The sequence below is a fragment of the Drosophila obscura genome, unplaced genomic scaffold (genome assembly GCF_018151105.1).
Source record: "Drosophila obscura isolate BZ-5 IFL unplaced genomic scaffold, ASM1815110v1 contig_1, whole genome shotgun sequence".
In the NCBI taxonomy this organism is placed as follows: Eukaryota; Metazoa; Arthropoda; class Insecta; order Diptera; family Drosophilidae; genus Drosophila; species Drosophila obscura.
Window position 1 is genome coordinate 2949132 of NW_024542679.1, and position 11279 is coordinate 2960410.

General features: G+C 49.0%; 2 protein-coding genes across 2 annotated transcripts in view; one reads left to right on the forward strand and one right to left on the reverse strand.

Annotated features, from left to right (window-relative positions):
• LOC111079999 (elongation factor-like GTPase 1) overlaps positions 1–11279 on the reverse strand; it is a 78311-nt gene that overhangs the window by 258 nt on the left and 66774 nt on the right. The window contains exons 4-5 of the mRNA XM_022375355.2: positions 10081–10265; positions 3460–3654 (exon numbers count right to left, since the gene is read on the reverse strand). Of these exons, the coding sequence (XP_022231047.2) occupies positions 3466–3654; positions 10081–10265 (374 nt within the window). The 3' untranslated portion in view covers positions 3460–3465. The remainder of the gene's footprint in view (positions 1–3459; positions 3655–10080; positions 10266–11279) is intronic.
• On the forward strand, positions 83–3439 carry LOC111080001 (proton-coupled folate transporter). The gene is made up of 5 exons (XM_022375357.2): positions 83–926; positions 1615–2418; positions 2473–2811; positions 2866–3194; positions 3251–3439. The coding sequence occupies exons 1-5, from the start codon at positions 912–914 to the stop codon at positions 3375–3377; spliced, it is 1614 nt and encodes a 537-aa protein (XP_022231049.2). The 5' UTR covers positions 83–911; the 3' UTR covers positions 3378–3439.

The following is an 11279-nucleotide window of genomic DNA, read 5'->3' on the forward strand; positions in this document are numbered from 1 at the left end:
ACACTCTGGCAGTATCAGCGTTTTCCTGATAAGCGTGCTGACCGAGGTATTGAATGAACCGAGCTGAACTTGGCTCCCGAGTTGATGGCGGGCGATCGTGCGGATAAGTTGGAATACGAATACGAGTGGGGAAATATTTTGTCCAGCCAGACTGTGTGTAATACAAATATCAGCTAAACAAAAGTTTCCTCTGCTAGGCTATACAACAGAGTGAAATTTGATACAGAGAGACCACAACAAGGGCTATTGTAAACAGTAAATCAGTGTAGTTAGTCAGTGCTAGAGCTGGCCGTATCCTTATAGTCGTGTTTGAGTGGCCCCAGACAACAGTTATCGCTCTTAATGAACGGTAATTGCGAAAAATCTTAAATCAATTTGACTATAATTACATTTTATAGCCGCCGTTATCGTGGGCACTGCCTTTGGCTATCTTCCCTTTGCGAAATATTGATCTTGAACGGATAGTGAACAAAACATACGCGCGGCTTTTACGGCAGATAAGCCCCTGGAAACTCCAAACAATAAAGTGAGGTGAAACGCTAATTAAATGAGCAAAAAGCAGTGAGGCCAGTGCTAATAATACCCTTCCACGTGTGATAAAGTGGAGAAAACCAACGTCTAGCCATAACTGTTGTGCCTTTCCTTCTCGGCTAGTGTAAATATTGATTGGCAGACCAATTCGAGCGGCTCATGCAAACAAAACAAAACAAAAAATTTTAGCGATAAGCTAAATAAGCGGTTACTTTTCAAATTCAAATCGAAAGCTGCTGCAAAGAGAGGCGAGAAGAGAGCGCGAGCATAAAAGCTTTCGCTTTAGGTCTAAACCTCCACCATAATAAGAGCCTTGCTGCGACATCTTTCACAGACCGCGGAGAGCGAGAGTGCGTCGTCGGCGTGTGCGCAGAGTCGAAATGAGCGCGACAGAGGTGAGTGCCAAATGTGATTCCAACGGCAAAACAATTTGTTGTTGTTTGTGCCGGCTAAATTTAACAAGCACGAGGATCAAGCAGTCGGAGTGAGTGCCTGCTAACTAACAGTGACAAACAAATGCTTAATTCAATTAATTATTATATTCCGCGGCAAAAAACAGACGCGAATTGGCGCATCGCAATGCTCTCGATGATTACGTATGTGCGATGTTCTGCTCGAAAAGCAGATAGAGGAAAAACCACTCGAAACAACAGCATCAACATGTTGTGGCTGACCTTGAAAACTACAGAGTGCCAAGAACAAAAGTTTTTTGATAAAAATGTGTGATAGATGATTCCAATATTGATTCACAGTGCTACGCGGCGACATTCCAATGGTGATATTCCCATGACAGCACACGGTTTACTCTGAATAATGTAATTCAAGAGGCAAACCCTTGCTTAACACGTTGTTTACCCAGCAATACGAGTGCCTATCGTGCTTGGCAACTTGTGTATACCCTCTCCCCTAAGTAAACGCTTCAAATGTGTGAAAACGCCGCGTAGAGATTGCGACTCGGCTTGTTAGAGTGTGTGTCCCAGTGAGAGCCTCGTCTCAGGTTCTTGGCTTGGCGTTGCCAGCAGAGAGAAATTTCGTTAGCTTGAAGCTTCTCAAACGAAAAGCTTCTCAATTGCATACTTTCAGGCAAGCGCTCGAAATGAAACCCAGCGACGTCGTAGCATTGGCAGCGGTAGCCAAGCGAGCGCCAACAGCAGTGTGGGCGGAGAAGTGGCGGTGGTGCGGGAACAACCGGAGGGGGGCGGCCGTCGCACCGCCTGCCAGTGGCTGTGGCACGTCATCACCTCTACGTCCGTGGAGCCGACCATGTTCCTGTACATGTTCGCCTTCATGATCACCTCCGTGGTGGAGCAGAACTTCTTCCTGTACAAGGCCTGTCGCGTGAACAACAACTTCAGCGAGGCGATCTGCACCAACATCCACAAGGCCGAGAACGAGGCGTACAAGAAGAAGTCACTGGACACCACCGCCTGGTTCCTGCAGTGGGAGAACATCTCCGCCCACATCTTCCCCATCATCCTGGCTCTGTTCCTCGGCTCCTTCTCGGATCGTCGCGGCCGAAAGCTGCCGCTGCTAATGGGCCTGGTGGGTAAGTTCATCTACTCCACGATGATCGTGGTGAATGCCAAGATGCCGCACTGGCCGGTGCAGAACATCATCTACACGGCCACCCTGCCCTCGGCTCTGACGGGTGCCGATGTGGCCATTTTTGCGTCATGCTTTGCGTACATTTCGGACGTATCCACGGTGGAGCAGCGCACGATCCGCGTGACCATTTTGGACGTGGTGTATCTGAGTGCCATGCCCACAGGCGTGGCCCTGGGCTCGCATCTCTTCTACAACACCTTCCATCAGTCCTATGCGGACATGTTTGCGGTCAACGCCTCCCTGCTGGCACTGGCCATCCTATACACTCTGTTCGCCCTGAAGGTGAGTTCGGTCTGACATTCCAGCCAGAACTTGTTTCATTCGAACCCTTCTTAGTGGCAAACCACGTCCCGACAACGCTCGCTGAGGGAGTTGGGCTGCTGCGGCATTTGGGGTGACTTTTTCGACAAGCAGCACGTTAAGGACTCGTTCAGCGTGCTGCTGAAGCCCCGCCGGGGCCATCGACGCAGCTTCCTCATCATCCTGCTCGTCAGCATGGCGCTGTACACATTCCAGCGGGACGAGGGCAGCTACCTGTATCTGTACACGCTGGACAAGTTCAAGTGGGAGGTGAGCTCCTTCAGCAGCTTCAAGACCTTCAAGTCGTCGGCCTATGTGATTGCCATGCTCCTGGCGGTGCCGCTGATGAATAAGGTTCTGGGGTGGCGTGATACGGTAAGACCACAACACAACACAAATAGAAATCCAAGCTTAATCTCCGTGATACAGATCATCATCTTCATTGGTGCCTGGGCCCACTCGATTGCCCGCCTGTTCTACTTCTTTGCTGCCACTCCGAAGCTGCTCTATGCCGGGGCCGTGGTCTGCAGTCTGGGTCCGATTGTGGGTCCCATGATTCGGGCCATGACCTCAAAGATAGTCCCCACTTCCGAGCGTGGCAAGGTCTTTGCCCTGCTCTCTGTGTGCGACAATGCGGTGCCGTTCATCAGTGGGGTCTGCTACTCGCAGATCTATCGCGCCAGCCTGGACGCCAACCACGGAGGGAGCGTCTTCATGCTGACCATCGCCACCCAGCTCACGGTCTTTCTTCTGATACTGTAAGTGTGGTCCCAGCTGTAATTTCCTTTCGGGTACGAATCCAACTCTCTTGCAGATGCATTCACATCGTTCTGGGTAAGCATTCACTGGCCGTGCCCGAAGTGCCGGAGAAGGAGAGCGGCCTGATCAACCCCAATAACGAAACGGCCTTGGCGACGCCACAAGAGGAGGAAAAATACTAGCTGGAAGCTGTCTCTCACTTGCCCTCTAATTTTTTTTTGAAGCAATAAAATTACATAGGTGATAGATAGAATGAGTTCTTACCTTGAATCACTTGTTCTTGGAGAGGGTGCGCTGCTTCTCGGCATGCTCCACCACCTGCTCGTCCACGAAGAGGCCCTTGCGACGCCGCACACTGTCCATGTAGACCTTGGCCCGGTTGGCGGAGTCCGCCTTCTCGCCGAAGTGCATCAGTTCCTCCTCGGTTGTGGGCAGCCAGAAGGGATCGATATCAATCACCTGTAAGCAGACAGACGGTAAACGGTGTGAGTAAAGTTCCAGGAAATAATTTACGCACTTGAGACGAAACAAAAGGCGTCGCTCGGTCTATGCGCCTGCGCCTGCGACTGAGCCTGAAGACCGGACCTAGGACTAAGGTCCGTGATTGGATTTGGGTTGGGTTTACGTTTACGTGATGCCCCTTTGCCTGGCGTTTGTCTTTTGTATCCCGGCCGTGGCCTCATCAGGGAAAGCGTGCATTTTCACATCTTCATTGTCAGGGCTCAAGAGGGTGCCACAAAGGACACAAAGGACAGAGCACGCAGACATTCAAATGGGTCTAGAAGGGCCGGAGAAGGTTTAATGACTTTCAAAGGACTCGCCATTGCGTGATAAGGCACACCAGGATACGCAGAAATATTTTGCTGAATGGCGTGAAGCAGTTCCCTCTTCCCCAGTACCTCGTCCCTTGATTGATGATTGCCTCCTCCTGCGAGCACTTGAGATGCGAGCAGAGACAGAGACAGAGACACTCGCCTGTTCTCTGGGGTTGGGTGGTGTGATGTGCTGTTGTTGTTATTGTTGTATTCCGTTTGGGTTCTGTTTTGTTTGGCTCACGGGCTCACGGGCAAAGGAAAGGACTTGCATTCACAGCACACACACACACACACACACACACACACACACTTGAGTTGACACAGCGGGCGGGTGTCAGGCGTGCTGTTCATTGGAAAACCTCTTCATCCGCTCCCTCAATACCATTCCAGTTCAGCTCAGTCCATTCCATTCCATCATCCTCATCAATGGCAAGCCAAGGCAAGGCAAGCTTACCCACACACTGATTGAGACGCGCTGGCGTTGGGTTGGCCTTTTGCCTCGATCAGGATCTGCCCAGAGTGTTCTTCTTCTTTCGAGCCATCTGTTCGCACTACGCTAAACTGCGGGCCCTCGACCTGGCCTGCCCTGGCCTGCTTATACCCCACTCCGTACCACCTCCGGTACAATTCCCCCCCATGTAGATCATTATCGGGCACAACGTTTCGCTTGTTTAACAACAACTAACAACGCTAACTGAAAGAGTGGAGAGTGGCGATTGGGGAGAGGGGAGCCATGCAGTAGTCCTCGACAAGGTAAGGCAATCCCCAATCTCAGTCGCAGTCGCAGTTCCAATCCCTGTCACAACACACACACACACACACACACACACACACACACTGAAGACAAGACGGACAGACATCCTTTGCCAATGGCTGCGCATGCGCAAGAACTTCCCATCCTCATCTCCATTCTGATCCTCATCCTCATCTCTGGGCTGCCCTACGCACAACCCAACACAACAGACCCAGGCTCGTCAAGAGCACACAATGAGCGAAGCAGCAGAAGGAGATGGTGCAAGGAGGCCAGACCCTGGACCCTGTGGCAGCTGAAGTGCTCCAGAAGTGCGCAGAGCTTGCGTCTGAGCCGGGCCAGACAAATGAGCAGCAACCAGCGTGGATGACACTGAGAGAAAACTATTGGTTACGGATATTCCCAAATATATGAATTAAAGAGAAAAATGGTGTAGCGTAGAGAATATTTTTGGGTCAACTAAACGTCAGAGAATATTTTCAAGAATTGAAGAATAGTAAAGCGGAAAACAGTCCTTCAGGACATAGTCCATTCGGGGGACAGTTTCTGGCAGTGTGCTAGAAGCACTCTCCAAGGGTTTTGGTTATCCACACCAATGCAGCAATCCCTTTCCCCCTGTCCATCTATACCACACTTATTTCACTACCACTCAGCCCCCCTGCCGCTCTGAAAGTAAAAGAAATATTAAGAAAAAATATTGAAGCAGCCGCGAAAACCAAAACAAAAATCAAAAAAAACGAGAAGGAACGTGTGAGTCGCTTCTGGGGACGCGACTCTACTTATACCCGTACTCAGTCAGTATATACATTTTTGAGCATGATTTTTTAGAATTTTAGAATTAAAAAAAAAATTTTACATTTTACATTTTTTTGCTACATTTGTTATCTACATCTCATCTACAATGTGTATTCTACATCTAACATGTAGATTGTACATGTAAAATTTAGATTCTACATCTCCTCCGCTAGGGGTTGCTCGCGCACTGAACGCGGCAGAGTGTGCGAGCGAGAAAGAGATAGGTACCGGGTCGTTGGCAGGGGGATGCAGAGGAAGCAACAGAAAATTAATTTCTTCATTTTGGCTATAATTTTTATCCGATCTGATTCAGATTCGGCAATCTGGTAGATATGGTCATTCTCTACGATACTGCGTTTTTAGTTTTATCGTATCTTTAAAACTGTGCCTGCCACAGATTTTCGTCCTTTGTGTGGGCGGAAGGGGGCGGGGCGAAATTTTGAAATACACTTGTAGCAGTGTGATATCACATGAGTCTGGAAACAAAATTTGGTTTCTCTAGCTCTTATAGTCTCTGAGATCCAGGCGCTCATCAAGACGGACGGACGGACAGACGGACAGACGGACAGTCGGACAGACGGACGGACAGACGGACATGGCTATATAGACTCGGCTATTGATGCTGATCAAGAATATATATACTTTATGGGGTCGGAAACGTTTCCTTCTCTGCGTTGCACACATCCACTTTTACCACAAATCTAATATACCCCTTAACTCTTTTTTGAGTACGGGTATAAAAAGCAAACGACGTGACATAAACACACACACCTTATACATACATCCATATATATGTATGTATGTATATATATCTTCTCTTTTCTCTCGATCCATCCACACACCTGAGAGTACGTGTGTGTGTGTGTGTCTGTATTCTCGTTATGTTAGTGTGTTTGTATGCAGGTAATTTACGCGGCAGCTACCGAAATACGCTGAGCGTCTGTCCGTCTGTCCGTTCGTCCATCTGTCTGTTTGTCCCCCGTGTCTGCTGTCTGTTTGTACCCCTTGTCCGCTGCTGCCTGAGGCCGCGACCAAAAGACCAACTTGAGATTATTATCGCGCGCCAGAAACAGAGCCAGAACCAAAAAACCAAAGCCAGAGACAGAGACAGACCACAAATGGCCGTTCGTTTGGGCGTTGCGCATGCCCAGAGCAAAGGCTCCACCACAGAGCCGCGAGTCGATTTGTGCAAGGCACATTCAAAGAAAAGGTGAGGCAGTGCCACCAGAAATACAGTTCAATGAATGCAAAGGGAGCTAAGAACTAGTATCCTTAAGAAGTGGAGGCAGCTGCCTTACCTTCTCTACTGAAGCGTACCTTGGGTTTCGGTTGATTCAAGAGATACACTCCTCGGCTGTAAAAGTCTACCGAGTCGCGCGGTCTCGAATCGGTGCAGAGCCTCGGGGCCACGGACACGGACGAGCGTCATTTTGACAGCAAGCGAGCGAACGGACAATGCAAACCACGTTCCACTTAAGACCAACAACAATCCTTTGGGCCCATAGCCATAGCCATAGCCACTTGGATAAACACTTGCCGGCATGGATATGGACACAGATACACACGTACACCCCGTGTGTTGATTCGCACCAGGCAGACTTTAGGGCACTATCTTCCCCCTCTGCTCCAGCACTATCCCTAGTCCCCAAGCCAGTCCCCTACACACACACACACTCTCTCTCTCACCACTCCCTTTGGTGTGTGGACTTTCCCTTTGGTGTGGCTTTGGGGGAACACTCGTACTCTTTTTGAGGCATACAAAACGAGTTATCAGATTATTTGTTATTTGTCTTGGTTCTTACACACATTTTGTGGTCGCTGATGGCTGGCTGTTGGCTGTTTGCGGGTCGCTTGTGCTGCTGCTGCTGCTGCTGCTGGTGCTGGTGTTGCATCTGTTATGCTTTTGAAGTAGTTTTGTTTTGGGTTGAGGCCTTGCATGCAAAGCGCGACAATCATATGCAACACACTCCGAATGAGAGAGAGCAGAGCAGAGCACAGATCCGATCCGATCCGATCCCAGCCAGGGCAGACCAGACCAGACCCTACTATGGAGCAGGCCAAAAGTAAGACCAGTAGCCAAAGTTGTGATGTTATTTCTCCTTCCACTTCGTTTCTGTGTTTTGTTTTTTTTTTTTTTGGGTGAGGAGTTGGGGCTAAGGTCTTGAACCTCTTCCTGCCCCTACCTCGCTGCCTCTGGCACACACACACACAGATGCACACTCGGGGCATAATCATAATAACAATCTTCAGCCTCATCAAGTGGCAAGAAGGTGGAGAAGTGCAGCAGCAGCAGCAGGGGGAGCAGCAAATGTGGTGAGTAAAAAAAAAAACAAAAAGGAAGAACAAAATTAAATAATAACAAAAGCGCGCAAGACAGTAGCCACAGAGCAGCAGCAGTGGCAGGAGGAGCGGCAGGGGGTAGAGATACAGATTTCCCCATCACTTGGCCATATTTTAGCTATGATACGCACTGTCTCCACACACACACACACACCACTTACAGATGGCATTCTCAGACTCTGGGCTACCGCAAAAAAAACACCAACAACCAAAAATGAAAACTGAAAATTAGTTTTTGGTTTTTATTTTTTAGTTTCAGTTTCGGTTTTTGTTTCAGACTCAACCTTAAGTTAAAAGGTCATCCAAAGAGATGATTTCTTGTGGCAGGCACTGCCACTGGCTGGTGTTTGCTGCTGATGCTTCTGCTGCTGCTGGTGTTGATGCTGCAGCTTAACGAACTTATTGTGGGGCATGATGCAGCAAGAAATTCAAATTCCCTGCCCATTCCGCATACCCATAACCCATACCCTTTCCCCATTTGCCGTTGCCACAAGTTTGGGGACCACTCGAGTGGAGTGGAGTGGAGTGGAGTTGACGTTGACGCCTTCGTTGTTATTATGGGCACGTGACAACTGCGCCCACGGTTGGGTTGCCCTGCCCCTTGGCTGGTGCTGGTGCTGGTGCTGTGGCTGCCTTTCTCTGCCCACTCAGAGTCAGTGGCACCAGTTCCAAGGGATGGCATGCTAAGGTGACCCAACCGTGTGGGCGGGGCACAAAGTGCTGCACTAACTGTTTTAATTGTCCGCAGAGTAAGAGAAAGACAAAGAAAGGTAGCTGCTGCTGCTGGCCATGTGGAATCCTAATTGCTCCGAAGCTTCACCTTCGTTGGAAAATAATGAAATAATATTGTATCTGTCAGATACTACTACTACGTGTGCCACTTGTGCCTGCTAAACTAGTTTCCGTTAAGATTTCCACAAAGATACGAGAGCAGCCCCCTCCCTTCCTGCCTCCCACCAGCCTGCTGCTTCTGCTGCTGCTTCTGCTGTCTGGAAATGCGTATGAAATTATATGAAGACCCAACAACCAACCGGCGGCAGCATCTCGTAGTCGTCGCCGGCAAAACTTTAGCTGAGAAATAGAAAATCGCCGGAAGTCATTATACAAAAACTTGTTGTTATCGATTGGTTGGACGATATACAACACACACACACTGACAGACACACATGTAGAGCGGATAGGTGACCAATACATGGGCACATGCGAATCATCTCTGGGACAGGCGTCAAAACTATAGAAAACAAAGGGTTTGAAGTTTAGATTAACTTCATTTTAGCTTCATCCTTTTGCAAGTATTCTCACTAATTTTGCTTGATTCCTTGTCCAGCAAGATGACTGAAGATGCCTGTCTATAGTGCCTGCAGATGACAGAAACAAACACTCTGTTAGACCCACTTTTGTGGGCTGTGCCAACTTTATTAATCATCTTTTTGTTCTGGCTCAGTTTGAGTTTGTGCCACAGCTCGTCCATCCGCTCAATGGATCCGCTCATCTTCTGTCTTTCGCACATTTCAGCCGCCGTCTGTCAGGCTTGCAGTGTCGTCTTTTGGGTCTGCCAAAAGGCAGACACACAAAGTGGAAAAAATCATCAACTTGAGTCTCTTAATTGTGGCCCACGACAAGGTCAAAATGGTAAAAAAGAGAGAGAGAGAGAGAGAGAGAGAGAGACAGAGGAAGCCTGTCGCTAGTGGGGGCTTTGGGTTACCTCGGAAGATTTACAGTGAACAGAAGCCAAACGGAAAGCAGACATCTCCCATGTACACTCCACTAGGCAGACGACAACAGCACTGTACCCTCCATGGAGCTTTCACTGTATCTGAACAGCACAGCTGCAGGCCTCAAATGGACCATATAACTTTCAATCCAACTGTTGCCAACGAAGTTGCTGGCTGTTGCCATGTTGATGCCTCTGCTTCGGCTGTCTGTGGTTTAGCTTATAAGACTTCAACAGAAGGCAACAGAAGGTTGATCGTAGCGTAAGCTGAGATTTTGTTGCAGACCACAGAAAAGGGAGAGAAAGGCAGCGAGATTAGAGGTCCGAGGAGGGGTTTACTGAGTGTATTGCCCAGCAGTAGTGCAGCACGCACATGGCATATGGTATGCACTTGTGTCTCCTCCAAAAGGAGCAGCAACAGCTGCCGCAATCAGCGTTAGATCTGGCACTTGGGCAGAGCCTCTACTTACCTCCCAGTGGCTGAACATCAGCTGGGGACAGGCGAGGCCAGATGTCTGCTTGCGCATCTCCTGGGCAAAGTTGAACGACTCGATCACCGGCAGCAGACAGGTAACCGAGAAGTTGCCGCTGCCCTGGGTGAGGTCTCCGGACAGGATCTTGCCATGTCTCCGGCCAATCACAGCATACATTTTCCCTGAAAAAAAAAAACACAGAAAACAGGGAGATGGAAGTTAGAGGAAAAGAGGCATAATCAATTCTAAATGATTAGTATCTATAATAAAGGGCAAGTTTTGAGGAAAATATTGATAGAAAGAGCTGGAGCTAAGGGAGGTTTCTTTTTGTAAAATAGTAAAATAGCTCTTTTTTGCTGTAATTAAATGCCATTATTGAGCGATCTTTACAGTATACATTTCATACCAAAAGTAGAATTATTCTTTAAAGATTGAACCGTTCTTTTATCAGCTGTAGTTCGGACTCTTTGCAGTTTAGTTAGAAATCGAATTGGAAAAGGGAAACCTTCCCCCTCCCCATCCACTCCACTCCAATCCACCAACAATGGCCGCCTTTCAGTTGGAGTTCTTCTTGGGGTTCTGGCTGTTGTGTTGTTGGGACTGTGGCAGAGTGGTAGGGGCTGGGGTCCGTCCCGTCTCAAGGTAACTCGTAAACAAATGAAATCTTATCGGGTTTGGCCCATAAAATTGGCGGGCTTTCTGCCGAACCGCGCGCGTTTTTCGCTTGAACTTCCAAAGCTGAAGACGGAGACCCGTTTCTCTCTCTCTCGCTGTCTCTGTCTCTCTCTCTCTCTTTCTCTGATTTTTCTCTTGGTTTTTTTTTGGCATGCGCTACGAAGAATGGGGCATAAACATGAAACCAGAGAAGCGGCAGAACGGAGAGCGGCGGCAGGCAGGGAGGAGTAAAAGTCGTTGCGGGGCTGGAATTAGTTTCCGGTGCCGTAGTAAAAATGACAAAAAGCGGCAGAGACGCAGGCACAGGCAGTGGCAGGGGCCGAGACTGCGGCACCAGCAAAAACGTCCAAAAGGATGCAACGGAAGCAACAAAGGCAACCCGAGGCCTCCTCAAGCCAAGCACGCGAGCAGGCCGAGAGCCGGCTAAGGGCCCAAGAGCTAAGAGCCAAGAGCAGGAGCCAAAGACACCTTACACTTGCTCTCAGACGCACACACATACACACACACAGAAATACCGCCAG

Excerpts from the sequence above, each read along its gene's own strand:
- LOC111080001 (XM_022375357.2), top strand. Across the intron at positions 2,812-2,865 it reads TTCTGGGGTGGCGTGATACG|ATCATCATCTTCATTGGTGC; the intron begins GTAAGACCACAA and ends TCCGTGATACAG. Across the intron at positions 3,195-3,250 it reads ACGGTCTTTCTTCTGATACT|ATGCATTCACATCGTTCTGG; the intron begins GTAAGTGTGGTC and ends ACTCTCTTGCAG.